Source organism: Emys orbicularis, chromosome 8, assembly GCF_028017835.1.
Source record: "Emys orbicularis isolate rEmyOrb1 chromosome 8, rEmyOrb1.hap1, whole genome shotgun sequence".
Classification (NCBI taxonomy): Eukaryota; Metazoa; Chordata; order Testudines; family Emydidae; genus Emys; species Emys orbicularis.
Window position 1 is genome coordinate 105,977,622 of NC_088690.1, and position 12,492 is coordinate 105,990,113.

General features: G+C 49.4%; 1 protein-coding gene across 1 annotated transcript in view; it reads right to left on the minus strand.

Annotated features, from left to right (window-relative positions):
* The window catches only part of ADAMTS2 (ADAM metallopeptidase with thrombospondin type 1 motif 2), a 268,328-nt gene that overhangs the window by 74,499 nt on the left and 181,337 nt on the right, over positions 1-12,492 (minus strand). The window contains exon 4 of the mRNA XM_065408790.1: positions 1,626-1,828. Coding sequence (XP_065264862.1) covers positions 1,626-1,828 — 203 coding nt within the window. The remainder of the gene's footprint in view (positions 1-1,625; positions 1,829-12,492) is intronic.

A 12,492-nucleotide genomic window follows, 5' to 3' on the forward strand; every position in this document is an offset into this window, starting at 1 on the left:
AGGAGAGTCTAAAAATTACAGATGACATTGTCAGATTAGTGTTATATATCTGGACAGTCAGTTTAAAACTCCATGCAGAGATAAGAGTCTCATAATCAAATAACATTTTTAAAAATTATGCTCCAGGCAGAAATGTTCCCAGTGTTTTCGACCACCATTCACGTTTCAACTTCCACATTCTGCAAAGTGCCCAAAAGTCATCTATCAAGACATTCAGCCTCTGTGGTCAGTCTAAACCCCTACCAGTCAAATTCTTTCAGTCAAAGGCTAAATATGGCAATGTCTTCTGTTAAATTCTACCCTATTATATTTAATGGAGACTTGTGTCTATCTTTATCACTACCACATAGGGTTGTCAACTTTCTAATTGCACAAAACCAAACACCCTTGCCCCACCCCTGCCCCTTCCCCGAGGCCTTGTCCCTGCCCTCCTTGTCCGAGGCCCCGCCCCCGCTCACTTCATCCCCCTCCCTCTGTCGCTTGCTCTATTTCTCACTCACTCACTCATTTTTACCGGGCTTGGGCAGGGGTGCAGGCTCCAGGAGGGAATTTGGGTGTGGGAGAGGGCTCAGGGCTAGGGCAGAGGGTTATGGTGCAGGAGGGGATGCGGGCTGCGGGCAGTGCTTATCTCAGGCGGCTCCCAGAAGCGGCTGGCATGTCCCTCAGCTCCTAGGTGGAGGCGTGGCCAGGCAGTACTGCACGCTACCTCTGCCCACAGGCGCTGCCCCCGCAGCTCCCATTGGCCGTGGTTCCCGGCCAATGGGAGCTGAGGAGCCAGCACTCGGGGCAGAGGCAGAGCGCGGAGCCCCCCGGCCATCTCTCCGCCTAGGGGCCGCAGGGACATGTCGTCGCTTCTGGGGAGCCACATGGAGCCAGGTAGGGAGCCTGCCAGCCCCATGCCAACCAGACTTTTAACAGCCCGGTCAGTGGTCCTGACTGGAGCCGCCAGGTCTTTTCAATCGGGTGTTCCGGTCAAAAACCGGACACCTGGCAACCCTACAACCACAACCATACACAGTCTATTACACTGATGGGGTCTAAAAGATTACATATTTAGTTAGGCAAACCCAGACATGCCAACAATGGAGCAAAAATTATATCAATTTCAGAAGACTAAGTAGCTTACTGTACATATTTAAATGCAGAGTGAAGAAAGTCTGGTCCAATGGTTGGGTGATTGATTAAGTCTTTTGATATCTTGAAAAATACTTTAAAAAATAAGTTTACAACCCAATCAATGTTTCTAATCTCTTATTAGAACATAGTTCATAATATCTAGTTTGTCTGTGGGGAACATGGGGTAGGGGAACATACATCCTAAAGCATGACGACTGCTTTTCAGTGCTAGTCCCAGAATTCCAGATACTCTTCCATGACTCTAGGCTTTGGTCCAGCATGGCACTGAAGCACAAGCTTAACTTGAAGCATGGGAATGGTCCCACTGACAGTACTGTTCCTGGCCACCACTTTTTATTTTTTTACACTTATCTAGAAGCGGCCTGAATTTTTATGTTATTTCCTGTATTGAGAAAGATCTACCGTGTCCTATTCAAAGGGCTAAAGTGAAATAAATTTACTCTAATTTCATTTTCAGTCCTCAGTGCAGATAGCGGTAAGTTACTTACGATATTCATCAGGGTCAGAAGGTACTTCTGTACATGTTCTTTTCCATGGAACTGTACAACCGAGTCATCAACTCCCAGGAGAACTTCAATGTTGTAGTCATCATCAGTCGCATGCCTCCGATATCTCTTTCTTGAGTTATTTACTTGGTCTTCAATGAGGCTCAGCATACTGACAAGGTTATCCAGATTACTCAGGTCAGCTGCTGAAATTAAATAGAAAAATAGGCCGTCAACAGTATATCAAGGTGTGATTGTTTTAATCCTCATTGAAAAGTCAAAATATGGTAAAATAGAGAGACAGAAAAAGAAGCAGCTTCTTCTCTTACTCCAATGTTATACCAGTGTAAGTAACTTCATTAGCATTATTCTGCATTTAAACGGGTGTAACAAAGAGAAAAATCTGGCCTACAGTATATCCACATTGCAACAAATGTGAATCCTCTCCCCATCTCTTTGTGGCATCCAGTTGTATGTCCCCTTATACTTGGACTGTATGCTCTTCAGAGCAGGGACCATCTCTTTCTTATATGTGTGTACAATGCCTAAGGGTATGTCTACACTACGAAATTAGGTCAAATTAATAGAAGCCGGTTTTATAGAAATCGGTTGTATACAGCCGATTGTGTGTGTCCCCACATAAAATGCTCTAAGTGCTCTAGTCGGCAGACCGCGTCCACAGTAAAATTTAATGTGAAATTTAATGTGGATAAATGTAAAGTAATGCACATTGGAAAAAATAACCCCAACTATACATACAACATGATGGGGGCTAATTTAGCTACAACGAGTCAGGAAAAAGATCTTGGCGTCATCGTGGATAGTTCTCTAAAGATGTCCACGCAGTGTGCAGAGGCGGTCAAAAAAGCAAACAGGATGTTAGGAATCATTAAAAAGGGGATAGAGAATAAGACTGAGAATATATTATTGCCCTTATATAAATCCATGGTTTGCCCACATCTCGAATACTGTGTACAGATGTGGTCTCCTCACCTCAAAAAAGATATTCTAGCACTAGAAAAGGTTCAGAAAAGAGCAACTAAAATGATTAAGGGTTTAGAGAGGGTCCCATATGAGGAAAGATTAAAGAGGCTAGGACTCTTCAGTTTGGAAAAGAGAAGACTAAGGGGGGACATGATAGAGGTATATAAAATCATGAGTGATGTTGAGAAAGTGGATAAGGAAAAGTTATTTACTTATTCCCATAATACAAGAACTAGGGGTCACCAAAAGAAATTAATAGGCAGCAGGTTTAAAACAAATAAAAGGAAGTTCTTCTTCACGCAGCGCACAGTCAACTTGTGGAACTCCTTACCTGAGGAGGTTGTGAAGGCTAGGACTATAACAATGTTTAAAAGGGGACTGGATAAATTCATGGTGGCTAAGTCCATAAATGGCTATTAGCCAGGATGGGTAAGAATGGTGTCCCTAGCCTCTGTTCGTCAGAGGATGGAGATGGATGGCAGGAGAGAGATCACTTGATCATTGCCTGTTAGGTTCACTCCCTCTGGGGCACCTGGCATTGGCCACTGTCGGTAGACAGATACTGGGCTAGATGGACCTTTGGTCTGACCCAGTACGGCCTTTCTTATGTTCTTATGTTCTTACCGAGGCTACCGTCGACTTCTGGAGCATTGCACTATGGGTAGCTATCCCACAGTTCCCGCAGTCTCCGCCGCCCATTGGAATTCTGGGTTGAGATCCCAATGCCCGAATGATGCAAAACAGTGTCGCGGGGGGTTCTGGGTACATGTCGTCAGGCCCCTCCCCCTCCGTCAGAGCAACGGCAGACAATAGATTCGCGCCTTTTTACCTGGGTTACCTGTGCAGACAACATACCACGGCAAGCATGGAGCCCGCTCAGCTCAGCTCACCGTCACCATATGTCATCTGGGTGCCGGCAGACGTGGGACTGCATTGCTACACAGCAGCAGCAGCTAACTGCCTTTTGGCGGTAGACGGTGCAGCATGACTGGTAGCCTTCATCGGCGATCTGGGTGCTGGCAGCCGTGGGGCTGGCAGCCGTAGGGCTGCATTGCACCAGCCCCTTGCCTTTTGGCAGTGGATGGTGTATTACGACTGGTAACCGTCGTCATCGTACAGCAGTGGCTGGAACTCCGTATGTCCCCCAGTCCCCCATCCCCCCAGTCATATTCTGCTGCCTTCACAATGACGATGATGGCTATCAGTCGTAGTTACCTATTACAAGTTGGATCATCGCACATTAGCAGAGTCTTCCCTGAGCAGCAGATCGTGCAATAGGCCTGAAGGCCATCGTCATCATACAGGAAAAATGTGGCTATCAGTCTTAGTACACTAACTGCCAAGCGCCCAGTATTTGCTGCCAAGCACCCAGAAGATGCCGAGGGCTATCAGTCATGCTGCACCGTCGTCTTAAGATGTAAAAAATAGATTTGTTCTGTATTCATTTGCTTCCCCCTCCCTCCGTCAAATCAACGGCCTGCTAAACCCAGGCTTTTGAGTTCAATCTTTGGGGTGGGGGGCATTCTGTGTGACAGTTGTTTGTGTTTCTCCCTGATGCACAGCCACCTTTGTTGATTTTAATTCCCTGTACCTGTACGCCATGTCGTCACTCGCCCCTCCCTCCCTCCTTCCCCTGGTCCGTCAGATACTAGTTTCGCGCCTTTTTTCAGACCAGATGACATAGCTAGCACTGGGATCATGGAGCCCGCTCAGATCACCGCGGCAATTATGAGCACTATGAACACCACGCGCATTGTCCTGGAGTATATGCAGAGCCAGAACATGCCAAAGCTAAACCAGGACCAGCCGAGGAGGCGATTGCAGCGCGGCGATGAGAGTGATGAGGAAATTGACATGGACATAGACCTCTCACAAGGCACAGGCCCCAGCAATGTGGAAATCATGGTGTTCCTGGGGCAGGTTCATGCCGTGGAACGCCGATTCTGGGCCCGGGAAACAAGCACAGACTGGTGGGACCGCATCGTGCTGCAGGTGTGGGACGATTCCCAGTGGCTGCGAAACTTTCGCATGCGTAAGGGCACTTTCATGGAACTTTGTGACTTGCTTTCCCCTGCCCTGAAGCGCCAGAATACCAGGATGAGAGCAGCCCTCACAGTTGAGAAGCGAGTGGCGATAGCCCTGTGGAAGCTTGCAACGCCAGACAGCTACCGGTCAGTCGGGAATCAACTGTGGGGGCTGCTGTGATCCAAGTTGCCAGGGCAATGAAAGACCTGGTGATATCAAGGGTAGTGACTCTGGGAAACGTGCAGGTCATAGTGGATGGCTTTGCTGCAATGGGATTCCCAAACTGTGGTGGGGCCATAGACGGAACCCATATCCCTATCTTGGCACCGGAGCACCAAGCCACCGAGTACATAAACCGCAAGGGGTACTTTTCAATGCTGCTGCAAGCCCTTGTGGATCACAAGGGACGTTTCACTAACATCAACATGGGATGGCCGGGAAAGGTACATGATGCTCGCGTCTTCAGGCACTCTGCTCTGTTTCGAAAGCTGGAGGAAGGGACTTTCTTCCCGGACCAGAAAATAACCGTTGGGGATGTTGAAATGCCTATCGTGATCCTTGGGGACCCAGCCTACCCCTTAATGCCATGGCTCATGAAGCCGTACACAGGCAGCCTGGACAGGAGTCAGGACCTGTTCAACTATAGGCTGAGCAAGTGCCGAATGGTGGTGGAATGTGCATTTGGACGTTTAAAAGCGCGCTGGCACAGCTTACTGACTCGCTCAGACCTTAGCGAAAAGAATATCCCCATTGTTATTGCTGCTTGCTGTGCGCTCCACAATATCTGTGAGAGTAAGGGGGAGACATTTATGGCGGGGTGGGAGGTTGAGGCAAATCGCCTGGCCACTGATTACGCGCAGCCAGACACCAGGGCGGTTAGAGGAGCACAGCATGGCGCGGTGCGCATCAGAGAAGCTTTGAAAACGAGTTTTGTGACTGGCCAGGCTACGGTGTGAAACTTCTGTTTGTTTCTCCTTGATGAACCCTCCGCCCCCCTCCCACCCACCCGGTTCACTCTACTTCCCTGTAAGCCAACCACCTCACCCTCCCCTTCCCCCTTCGAGCACCGCTTGCAGAGGCAATAAAGTCATTGTTACTTCACATTCATGCATTCTTTATTAATTCATCACACAACTAGGGGGACAATTGCAAAGGTAGCCCGGGATGGGTGGGGGAGGAGGGAAGGAAAAGGACACACTGCAGTTTAAAACTTTAACTCTTATTGAAGGCCAGCCTTCTGATGCTAGGGCAATCATCTGGGGTGGAGTGACTGGGTGGCCGGAGGCCCCCCCACCGTGTTCTTGGGCATCTGAGTGAGGAGGCTATGGAACTTGGGGAGGAGGGCTGTTGGTTACACAGGGGCTGTAGCGGCGGTCTCTGCTCCTGCTGCCTTTCCTGCAGCTCAACCATACGCTGGAGCATATCAGTTTGATGCTCCAGCAGCCGGAGCATCGACTCTTGCCTTCTGTCTGCAAGCTGACGCCACCTATCATCTTCAGCCCGCAACTTGCTCTGTTCATCCCGCGATTCAGCACGCCACCTCTCCTCTCGTTCATATTGTGCTTTTCTGTAATCAGTCATTGACTGCCTCCACGCATTCTGCTGTGCTCTGTCAGCGTGGGAGGACATCTGGAGCTCTGTGAACATGTCATCACGCGTCCTACGTTTTCTCTTTCTAATCTTCACTAGCCTCTGTGAAGGAGAAACATTTGCAGCTGGTGGAGGAGAAGGGAGAGGTGGTTAAAAAAGACACATTTTAGAGAACAATGGGTACACTCTTTCACGTTAAATTTTGCTGTTCACATTACACAGCACATGTGCTTTCGTTACAAGGTCGCATTTTTCCTCTTATATTGAAGGCCTGCCGGTTTGGTGTGAGAGATCACTCACGCAGTGCCAGGCCACAGATTTCAGCTTGCAGGCAGCCATGGTAAGACACAGTCTTTTGGCTTTTTTAACCTTCTTAACATGTGGGAATGGTTTCAAACAGTAGTGCTCTCATTTCCCATACCAAGCACCCGTTGGGTTGGCCATTTAAAATGGGTTTGCAATGTAAAAGGAGGGGCTGCGGTTTCAGGGTTAACATGCAGCACAAACCCAACTAACTCCCCTCCCCCACACACCCAATTCTCTGGGATGATCACTTCACCCCTCCCCCCCACCGCGTGGCTAACAGCGGGGAATATTTCTGTTCAGCAGAGCAGGAACGGGCACCTCTGAATGTCCCCTTAATAAAATTGCCCCATTTCAACCAGGTGACCGTGAATGATATCACTCTCCTGAGGATAACAAAGAGCGATAAGGAATGGATGTTGTCTGCATGCCAGCAAACACCGGGACCATACGCTGCCATGCTTTGTTATGCAATGATTCCAGACTACGTGCTACTGGCCTGGCGTGGTAAAGTGTCCTACCATGGTGGACGGGATAAGGCAGCCCTCCCCAGAAACCTTTTGCAAAGGCTTTGGGAGTACATCCAGGAGAGTTTTCTGGAGATGTCCCTGGAGGATTTCCGCTCCATCCCCATACACGTTAACAGACTTTTCCAGTAGCTGTACTGGCCGCGATTGCCAGGGCAAATTAATCATTAATCATTAAACACGCTTGCTTTTAAACCATGTGTAATATTTACAAAGGTACACTCACCAGAAGTCCCCTGTGTGCCCTCAGGGTCTGGGAGCACGCCTTGGGTGAGTTCGGGGGTTACTGGTTCCAGGTCCAGGGTGATAAACATATCCTGGCTGTTGGGGAAACCGGTTTCTCCGCTTCCTTGCGGCTGTGAGCTATCTACATTTTCTCCATCCTCATCTTCCTCGTACCCCGAACCCGCTTCCCTGTGTGTTTCTCCAGTGAGGGAGTCATAGCACACGGTTGGGGTAGTGGTGGCTGCACCCCCTAGAATGGCATGCAGCTCCGCGTAGAAGCGGCATGTTTGCGGCTCTGCCCCGGACCTTCCGTTTGCTTCTCTGGCTTTGTGGTAGGCTTGCCTTAGCTCCTTAATTTTCACGCGGCACTGCTGTGCGTCCCTGTTATGGCCTCTGTCCTTCATGGCCTTGGAGACCTTTTCTAATATTTTGCCATTTCGTTTACTGCTTCGGAGTTCAGCCAGCAGTGATTCGTCTCCCCATATGGCGAGCAGATCCCGTACCTCCCGTTCTGTCCATGCTGGAGCTCTTTTGCGATCCTGGGACTCCATCATGGTTACCTGTGCTGATGAGCTCTGCGTGGTCACCTGTGCTCTCCACGCTGAGCAAACAGGAAATGAAATTCAAACGTTCGCGGGGCTTTTCCTGTCTACCTGGCCAGTGCATCTGAGTTGAGAGTGCTGTCCAGAGCGGTCACAATGAAGCACTGTGGGATAGCTCCCGGAGGCCAATAACGTCGAATTCCGTCCACACTACCCCAATTCCGACTCCCTAAGGCCGATTTTATCACTAATCCCCTCGTCGGAGGTGGAGTAAAGAAACCGGTTTAAAGGGCCCTTTAAGTCGAAAGAAAGGGCTTCGTCGTGTGAACGTGTCCAGGCTTAATTCGATTTAACGCGGCTAAAGTTGACCTAAACTCGTAGTGTAGACCAGGCCTAAGACAATGGGGCTGAGGTCGATAGGCCCTACCTCTGTAGGCACTGCAGTGACTCTCTGGGTGCTCCAGTGCTGGAGCACACATGGAAACTGGCAGCCAGCTCCCTTGCCCCCCCATGCCTCCCATCCCCCGGCGGCCCTGCTGATCGACTCCTCCCCCTCCTTCCCACTGCGCCTCCTGCCCATAGCGATCAGCTGTTCTGCGACGTGCAGGAGGGGGAGGGAGAGGGAGGAGTGGGGATGGGGCATGTTCGGGGGAGGGGGCAGAACTGGGCAGGAAGAGGTGGGGCTGGGGTAGAGCTGGGGCAGGAAGAGGCAGGGTGGGGACTTGGAAGAAGGGGTGGGGACTTGGGGGAAGGAGGCGGGTGGGGGCGGAGCCTGGGGCAGGGGGGGAGGGTTTAAGCACCCCCGGAACCCGGAGGAAGCCGGCACCTGTACCTACCACAATATAAATACATAACAACAAATAAGACGGTGCTAGAGCATGCTACTATGTTGATATACCATGTGCCTGTTTGAAGTACAATCCTTGTTGTTGTTAGAAGTTTCTGGAATAAAGATACTGTTCAGCTGTCTTGTGCTGGGGTGCTGTCCCTAACTGCAAATATGATAATGGCCCAGATCTTCTAATGGGAATTAGGTGCCTAATTTTTTTTGAGGATTTGTGCCCATACGCCTTCCTTTTATTATTCAGATTCTGCAGTTCTAGGATCAAATTTCATTGCAAATGCAATTACCCCTGTAAGCTTTCTGCATTAAGCCATGTGAGGACAAACAAACCACTGCCAGCAGAGAGATATTAGATCTATTCATAGAAATGTAAATCTATCTGAAAAGTAATGATGTGGATAAGTTTTCTACAACTCATGGACATTTTACATAACAAAGAAATACAATGAGAAATATATTTAAGATTTTTTTAACAACTTTTGATCCTTTGTGCCCAACTTGACTTGTCATATTGAATTACTGTACATACAAGCACAATCTCCCAGGTGGAAAATTAGGTAACATTATTATTGTTTGTTTCCAATATTGATCATTATTAAAAAAAAAAGGGGGGGGGGGGCTGGGTTGCAGTTAATGAATGATCTGTGTCCACTAAAACAAATTATTGGCACTTAACCCTACACTTAATTCTCCATCACTTGAAGTCTTCAAATTAAGGCTGGATGATTCCCTTTCCTGGCCTTCAAACAATCCAGCAACTTTGCCAAGCTCATCATCGGAAGCAAGCTCCCCACAGTCCAGGACAGACCAACTCAAAAGGCACCAGACCCGACCATAACAACACATGCAAAACCTGCAGACATATCGCCACTGCTATGATGATCAGTACCCCCCATAAAAAAACTTTCAAGATCCATAGGCATGGGCAGCGGGTGGAGCCCCACTTCGGGGAGGCTAGCCCCCGGCTCCACCCCTTCCGCCCGTACCCACACCCCCTCCCATAGCCAGAGTCCCGGGACCCCATGCTCCCTCCCCCCCCCCGGCCAGAGGAGCCCTGAGCCCACCCCAACCTGCCCAGAGGAACCCCAGGCCAGCCGGAGCCACCACAGCCATGTTGCCAATCTGCAGACCCGAAGCCACCCCACGGGAAAATTCAAAAGTTCTTCTCTCTTCTGGAAGAAGGACCTTAGCTTTTGATATGCCCATGCAGGTTCCAGGGTGGCTGAGGAGGTGGTATGTGTTACTCAGCTTCCTGGGTTCATCAATAATCTCCCTAGAGTCCAGGGAGATTACCGATGAACCCAGGAAGTGAGTAGCGCATACTCTCTCCTCAACTGCCCCAGAACCTGCATGATGCATAATAAAATGCAAACATTTCCCCCACGAAACCTCAACCGGGGTCCGTCAGCAGCAGCTGTGCCATAGGTCCTACACATGCTTATCACAACATGTGCTGTACCTCATCCAGTGTATCAAAAGGCCCCAGTAACAACTATGTGGGTGAAACCAAACAACCACCCAGCTCTTGAATGAACTCGCACAGAAAAATGGTAAAAGATAAAAACACCACATCACCGTGGGCAAACACTTTTCACAAAACGATCACTCTATATCTGACCTCTCAGTCCTTGTCCTCAAAGGAAACTTGTACAACACATTCAAAAGATAAGCCTGGGAGCTTAAATTCATAACTCTGCTAGTTACCAAAAATCATGGGCTCAAGAAAGACATTTGTTTTACTAAACCTCCTTTATTCTACAACTGTAGAGGTTCAGAGTGGGAGTCATGTTAGTCTGCATCAGCAAAAAGAATGAGGAGTACTTGTGACACCTTAGAGGCTAACAAATTTATTTGGACATAAGCTTTCGTGAGCTAAAACCCACTTCATCAGATGCATGGAGTGGAAAATACAGTAGAAAGATTATACATATATAATACATACACACACACACACACACACACACACACAGAACATGAAAAGATGGGGGTTCCCATATCAAGTCTGTAGAGGTGTTAGCTGCCCCCTTCACCTTAAATGGTCTCTTGTAACATGTGTTAACCCCTTATCTTTTCCACCCTTGTATTTATCTGTGAGTATCTTTCCCAGACCACCCAAAGAAGAGCTCTGTGTAAGCTTGAAAGCTTGTCTCTTTCACCAACGGAAGTTGGACCAATAAAAGGTATTACTTCACCCACCTTGTCTTTCCAGAATTAGTCAAACACAAGTTACTGCTCTCAATACAAGAATAACTGGATGAAATTCTTTGTCCTTTATTATACAGGCGATACTAGACGATCTAATGGTCCCTTCTGGCCTTAAATATCTATGAACAAGAACCCCATTGCAGTAGGCATACAACCACGTAATAAAAGCAAAGGCCCTGCCACCAAAGAGTTTACAATCTTGGTTAATAACAAGATGCAACAGGTTGATGACACAAACAGAAGGGGAGAATGCCTGTTTCAGTACCCCTTCTTTCCTCCGCTGCTCCAAACAGGAGTTCTGCCTATGATAAAGACAGCTTTAAATGTAGCTAATGAATGCTGCAGGCTCCCATTGGCTCCAACTCTTGGGGCAGCTTGAAGTTTTTGGAAATTAAGTTGGTCAGAATCCATGGCTCAACTTGAAAATTTGTTCTTCCCTATAAACCCAGTTGACAGTTTCAGGCTGACAGGTAAACAACCCTAGACTAGCAATCCTAAATGTAAGGGGACTGTTGCCCCCTTACTAACATTCAGTGGGGGTGTTTTGGCTGGCTAGCTCCCAGCACTAAAAGGGGAGGGGTCGATGGCAAATCAGGAGCCTGAGACTGACAGTCCCCAGGAACAATGGGGAGAGGCCAATGCTCCAGGTCAGCCTGATTGACAGGGTGGGCAGGCTAATCAGCATGACAGGAGGCCAGGGTGGGTCCGTCGGTGTGAGCTGGAATTGCCTGGATCAGACTGAGTGGGGCCGAGCTAAGGAGAAAGCAGGGGCCCAAGCTGAGCTGGAGAGCAGAACCGTGCCAGATCCAGAGGGGCCAGAGGCGCAGCCACAGAGCCAGAGACGCAGCCCAGGGAGAGCAGATCCTGTGCTGGGAGCAGAGCTGCAGCCACAGAGCCAGGTGTGGGGAGCAAGTGGGGCCAGCCAAGGGGGGACCTTGGGCAAAGGGCCCAGCACAGAAAGACACCCCCAGACAAGGGCCCTTGCAGGCCAGACCGGGAGGGGGACCTTAACCTGACGGGGGGCTGGCGCTGGGAAGAAGGGTCCCACCACTCAAAGCCCGGAGGTGTGTGGCCACCACCATTGCAAGTGTCCAACCCGCAGCATACCTGCAGCACAGCCAGGGCCTGAGACGGAAATCTGGGACCTACAAGGAACAGACTGCGAAGTGCCCTGATGTCCAGAGACACTGTTTGTGATGTTCCCTGCCACAAAGCAGGGTGATGTGTTTTCCTTTAACCTTTCCCATTTTTCCTTATTCTTTTCTTTAGATTAATTGTTAATTAAACAACTTGTATTTGTTTTAAATTGTATGGAATAATCAGTGGGTCAGGGAGGTGCCCAGTGCAGAGAGAGTACCCCGGAGTGGGGACACCCTAGCCCCTGTCCCAGGTGACCACAGCAGGGTTGGGGGTTGAGCCCCCCAGGAATCCTGGGCCCAGCCTTGTTGGGGTTACGAGGACTCTGCCAGACAGGAGAGTGGAAGGGGAGCCCTCAAGGGCAGGGAGGCCTCTGGGTAAAGGGAGTGGGAGCGAGGACTCAGATCCTTTCGCTAGCCCACTTCACCGGGGTAGTGCAGAAGCCAGGAAAGTTCCCCACAATAGCGGGACCATTCCCCCGCTTACAT